This window comes from Odontomachus brunneus, unplaced genomic scaffold (genome assembly GCF_010583005.1).
Source record: "Odontomachus brunneus isolate Ranch 3 - 2012 unplaced genomic scaffold, Obru_v1 Obru_scaffold_262, whole genome shotgun sequence".
Classification (NCBI taxonomy): Eukaryota; Metazoa; Arthropoda; class Insecta; order Hymenoptera; family Formicidae; genus Odontomachus; species Odontomachus brunneus.
Window position 1 is genome coordinate 149,672 of NW_022639712.1, and position 6,230 is coordinate 155,901.

The following is a 6,230-nucleotide window of genomic DNA, read 5'->3' on the forward strand; positions in this document are numbered from 1 at the left end:
CACCAACACACACACACAACCATACACACACTCAACCATACACACACACACAAACTAGTCCATTTTTAGTTATATTTCAAGAAGAATGTACTTTCACTTATATTCTTAATATTGAACGAAAAAGAAAGTTACCATAAATGCCAGTATGATATTAAAAAGCCTTTGACTTTCACTAGATATTGAAGTTACGAATTTAATGTATATCTACGTTGTTCAAAAAAGATAACTATATTTTTCCTATAACTATATGGAACAATTATGAATTATACAACAACTAATGTGTTTTATTGAACATAAAAACTTGAATAAATGCATTTATGTTCAAAGTGACGTTATTGGTGAGTTTAGTCTGAGTTCTGTTTGCTGTCAGGAGGAAAGTGTCGGAGTTAGAAAATTACGATTTGACGTTTTACAAAGAAAGGATACTAATAATAGTAGTGTATAGAATATAGTTCTTAACTTGCAGAAAATCCGTGGTAGATATCTAGATTATTATATATCTTGGCTGACAGCAAGAATATTTCTTGCTTTCTATTTTTTTTATTATTTTAATTTTTGAAAAATGTAATTCGTTTAATATAAAATGTAATACGTTTAATATAATAATGTAATACGTTTAATATAAAATAAATAGTACGAGATAGATAGCACTCCTTGTAGTGATTGATAGCGATTATAACCAGAAGATTTTGGGTTGTCAATATATCGACAACCTGAGAAACATACCTTTACACTACTAAAGACAAGACCCAAAAATATTTGATATTACGTGTTTCAAATTCTAGACATACATATGTTTTCGCATAAGACATGTATTTAAATCTGAAACATATATTCTATATTTATATATTATACCAATATTTGCAATTGACATATTTATATTACTAATAAACACGATACGATATCACTATTGCAATATGTATAGTATCGTATAGTATTGTATCGTTACCTCGATGATTAAAACAGAAATATTCAATCGGTAACGTTTCGAAGTATATTAAAATATGTCATAGAAGTTTTAACCACCTAAAACATCATGTGACACAATTACTCGCTTTATATACCGAAAACATTTCGTTTGTCATAATGAAAAGTTATTAATTACGAGAGTGAAAAGAATGAAACATAGATAATACACAACATATAGACCATACACAACATATAGATCATACAAGAATATTCGAACAAGTAATGGACTGTTTGAATCACATTTACTGAAATGTTTACTTTTCTTGCAATATAAAAACACTGTAATTTACTGGACGTACATGCAGATTACTTTGAAAATATTATCTTACATCAGCAAATGTTTTGAAGGATAAGTCCACAATTTTCCCTGCAGTGAGTTTGGTGGGCAAATTAGATATGATCATTACTAACACGATGCTGCGTGCTGTTTTGTCCGGAAGACGATACCACTCCAGCTCGCACGATGTATTAGCCACTTTTTCTGCCTGTCATTATTATTATCAAACACGCATAGAATAAAATTGTGCAGTTTGCTAAATTGATATCTAAGTAATAATTATTTTAATAATTATTAAATATCATATTTCAGTTTTAATTTTCCAAAACAAGAATTAAGAATTACTGCTGTATTACTTGCAATAAATGAAACAATTACATTTATGTACGGGCAATCCACTATGTAATATTTGTTATTAAATAATGGCGCTTACTATTAGAGTTTGACATTTCGACACAAATGAACATACCTGGCTGGTAAGCTGTTCACCAGTGTAACAAAACATGAACACAATTATCATTATGGTGGTGAAAGTTATAAAGTAAGAACACATAGCTATTCCATTACTATTCTCCCATTCCTATAAACAGGATCATAATATAAAAACAATTTAATCGCATATATCAGGACATGAAACACGATCCCTTTCTTATTAGATGAATAAAAAAGTTATTAGATGAATAAAAAACAAACCATTATTATACAATATCCTAGAATGCAGACAATTATCGTACTCCCCATTAATTCTATGAGATACATTTGTTGCATAGTGCGCTCCACTAATTGCAAAAAACTGAAATGTCGTTATGAATAATATGAAACTGATATTTCTGAGAGAAACAATAAGATTGAAATATTGCAATCCACGTGCAGTATACAGTATAATAAATGCAGTATGCAGTATACAGTTAATAATTGCGATTTACTGTTGTAGTGACGATTCAATAAAAGTTACGAAATACATGCGCTCACCTTCGTATTCTTATTTGATATTCGACTACTTCAGCCAGCTTTCTAATCATATCATGTTTTTCAGTCCACTGTTCCTCGAAGAGATGTTTCATCAGCTTCATCAGTATTTTCAGCTGGCCACAAGCATGCATCGCAAAAACAGCCGTCAGACCACACACGGCTGTCGTAATCGAAAATGTGATTAAACCGGAGAAAAACTGCATCGCAAAAATCATCTCATAAGTAGGGCTGGCTTGCGCGTTGAAAGAGAAGAAATAACCCGGACAAGGTAAAGGTTTAATTGTGATATTCTGCGCGGTAACAAGTTTTCCTTTTGACAACGGTAAGATCGTCCGGAAAGAGACCCCACTGCCGTACATAAATATCCCGCAAATTGTGACTAGGCGTCTTCCAGTTTTCGCGGATTTAATCATCATGTTTCGAGCGTCCGTATCTATTACGTTTTTCCAATCTTCTTCGATGTGTTGTAGGCAACGCTTGATCTGCCCTTCGCGAAATATCAAATTACCATATTTACCGATGGCCATAAAACCGAAAAGGAGTAGAGGTAACATTTGTATCCTGATACGCGTTCTCTTCTCATGCAGCCAGAAGAGGAAACCGGGAATCAGGACGCAGTAAAGCAGTAACCAAGAGATTATGATCAGTAGTAACCTACAGATACGGCCGCCGATAGATTTTCTTCCGTCTAAGGACGGCCAAACTCCAAGTATGTACAAAACATTACGTGTTACTTTAGTAATATACATAATATCATCCTCATAACGTTCGTTATTCGGCATAATTCTTAAATTTTCGAAGAAAATCGTTTCTCAATTTTTTTTAGACGGATTTACTTTCGTATGTAAAGCCGTACGAATTATTACGAGTACGATAGAGTTCAGATGCGCGCTCGATTACAACTGACGATTGCAAAGGGAGATACAAATCAAGTAAATTCGCTGCTCGCTCGCGCTTGCGCGATTTTAATATTTAGATGTTGCGTGCTTGAGAGGCAGCAATGCTTTAAAACGTTGGCAGCAAACTTTGAAAGCCAACTTGCTCGCGGGCAATCGGGACCGTTTGCGAAAGTAAGTATTTTTGTTCGTCAGAATTGTCTCCCCTTTTTCAATGGACTAAAGTTAAGCTGTAACTTTATTTCTTCCTGTATCCGAAGTTATAATTATAGACATCGGAGGTCGAATCAGTATATTCTGCATCATGCAATCAAATCTAATATTTGCTCTCAACCTCTGATGATAGCAATCATAACTTTGATAGAGGAAGGAATAAAATTGCAGTTTATTCGTAGTTCACTGAAAAAGGGAGTGCACATTTATGAACAAAAGCACTTGCCTCCACAATAAAAATATTTTAACGATCAACATGGTCTACATTAATTTCGAGACTGTCTCGTTACGATATATACTAAACAATTTTAATTATATTTTGATTAGAGCATACAAAAGTGTTACTTACATTAAAGAATTTACTCAACGTCATCGTCGTTATTTTCTGTCACTGAAGGTGGCGAGGTGATGATATACCAGGTGTAGAAGTATGAAACCGGAATTCCCCTATAAATGGTGCCAGCGTTCAGTTTAGTGACCGTAAGACCGCTACTGCCGCGCTATTATATTCTCCTAACAGCTGACGAATATTGTCAACAAACATAACCCCAACTTTCATTCTCTAGTATATTTTTGTATAACCTTAAACATGTCACGTTTCGAGCCTACTAACTATGATTTGCGGACAGCATTGATTTTCTGTTATCATTTAAAGAAAACTGCTGCAGAATCACATCGAATGCTTGTCGAAGCTTACGGTGAATATGCTCTTGGTAAATCTCAGTGTTTCGAGTGGTTTAAAAAATTCAAAAGTGGTGATTTTGACGTGAGGAACGAAGAACTATGAACTATGAACTATGAACTATGAACTGCTGAAACCTGGTCAAACCGTCAATACTAATCGCTACCAACAACAAATGATCGATTTAAATCGAACATTGACTAAAAAACGACCAGAATATGCAAAAAGGCAACACAATGTCATTTTGCTCCATGATAATGCCCCATCACATACAGCAAAACGGGTCAAGGAAACGATCGAGTCGTTCAGTTGGGAATTACTACCGCATGCGGCTTATTCTCCAGACTTGGCTCCGTCCGATTATCACCTGTTCGCATCGCTAGGACACGCTCTCGCTAACCAACGCTTCGATTCGTATGAAAATGTGGAAAAATGGCTAGATAACTGGTTCGCTTCAAAAGATGAAAAGTTTTTTTGGCACGGCATTCATAAACTGCCAGAGAGGTGGGAAAAATGTGTTCAAAACAGTGGAAATTATTTTGAATAAAGTATTATTTATCACTTTCGAACAACAGACGTCTTATTTGTATAAAAAAATTCCGGTTTCATACTTCTACACCTGGTATCGAGATTAACATAATCATCTCAATCGCTTTTCTGAGAGACATTCGACACCACGCACCTTCATAACACATGGATGCAAACTGGATGTAGTTCTCAGTGAGCAGATCACTGTCAAAGCAGTATATAAACACGTTGAAAATGATGAATGCAAATCCAAACAAATACTTAAAAATTTGTACGGAAGTTTCGTTTTTGTTTAAATGAAAGTAAACAAATTGCATGGCATATGTCTGTGACAAAATGTGCCATCAAGTTGTAAATATTGCAGACTATAAGTAGCACAATTCGACAAAATTTGTATACGATTTCATATTGTGGACTAGCTTATTCAATAACAGTATAATCTGAATGTTGAATATAAAAAATTAAAAATAAATACATATTCATTTAAGCATTATTTACGAAAAAATCAATAATCATAAATCAGTTTATGCTTGCAGAAAATAACCTTGACTGTAGTCCAAAGTTTTATCTTAGGATCAAATTCGAGAACTTCACAGTGCAAAGGAAGCAAACTCACGGTAACATTATCCTTGCTGACCTGTTTCGAAGATACCAAGGATAGAAAATAATAGAGTATCGTAGTTTAGCATATGAAAGCTACGAAAACAATTACGAATATGCAGCCCAGTCTAGCATTCACCAGTGTGATACAGACAGTGTGATCTCTCCGTCCACGACAAGTATCGTGTGTCGTAAATTATCAACTACGCGATCGACACAGGACTTCAGCTGATCCTGATGCAACAGCAGCAAAACGTATCTCGCTAATATCGTTCATGTGAGTAATAACGAATCGTAATATAAAGATTTGCTATTTCTCTTTGACGATAAGTACAATCCATGTATTACACGCACGCACGCACGCACGCACGCGCGCGCGCGCACACACACACACACACACAAGCTAACCCATTTTTTAGTTATAGTTCAAGAAGAAAGTACGTTCACTTATATTCCGAATACTAAAAACGCAAAAAAAGATTGTCATAGATATCAGTATGACATCAAAATATGGCCTTTGACTTTCACTGGATATTGAACACAAACTTGATTTATATTTACACAGAGAAACGATTTATTGAATCAAATAAATGTTTCTTTGGAATAGTCCAAACAAATTATTTAATTGACACAACAAAAATATTTCTTTGGAACTAAGCCGCAAGTAAATATTTTTATTGCGTCAAACAAAATTTTATTCGATCAATAAAAAAATTCGTTGGGATTCCAAAGAAGTGTTTATTTGATTCAACCAAATCGTTCTCTCTGTATACGCTGCTCTTAAAATATAAATACATTTTTCAGTAATTATTATGAAATATACAATCACTAACTTCCTTTTTTTGTTGAACATAAAAAGAATAAATGCTTCTATGTTCGAAGTAATATTACTGATAAGCTTAGTCTGAGTTTTCCTGTCCAGGGAAAAGTTTTCCTTAGTTAGAAAATTACGATTTGACGTTTTACAAAGAAAGAATACTAATAAGTGTAGTAGTGTATAGAATATAGTTCTTGAATTACAGAAAATTCGTAGTAAATTATTGTATATCCTGGACAATTGCAAGAATATTTCTCGTTTTCTATTTTTACATGA

The 6,230-nt window shown here is 33.9% G+C and overlaps 1 protein-coding gene across 1 annotated transcript; it reads right to left on the bottom strand.

The window, feature by feature from the left end:
* Window positions 1–146: 146 nt before the first annotated feature.
* LOC116852920 (odorant receptor 22c-like) lies at window positions 147–3,063 on the bottom strand. Its single transcript, XM_032833711.1, has 6 exons — window positions 2,219–3,063; window positions 1,940–2,039; window positions 1,716–1,826; window positions 1,299–1,454; window positions 950–1,026; window positions 147–822 (listed from the first exon to the last, which is right to left on the bottom strand). The coding sequence occupies exons 1-5, from the start codon at window positions 2,998–3,000 to the stop codon at window positions 973–975; spliced, it is 1,203 nt and encodes a 400-aa protein (XP_032689602.1). The 5' UTR covers window positions 3,001–3,063; the 3' UTR covers window positions 147–822; window positions 950–972.
* Window positions 3,064–6,230: the final 3,167 nt, after the last annotated feature.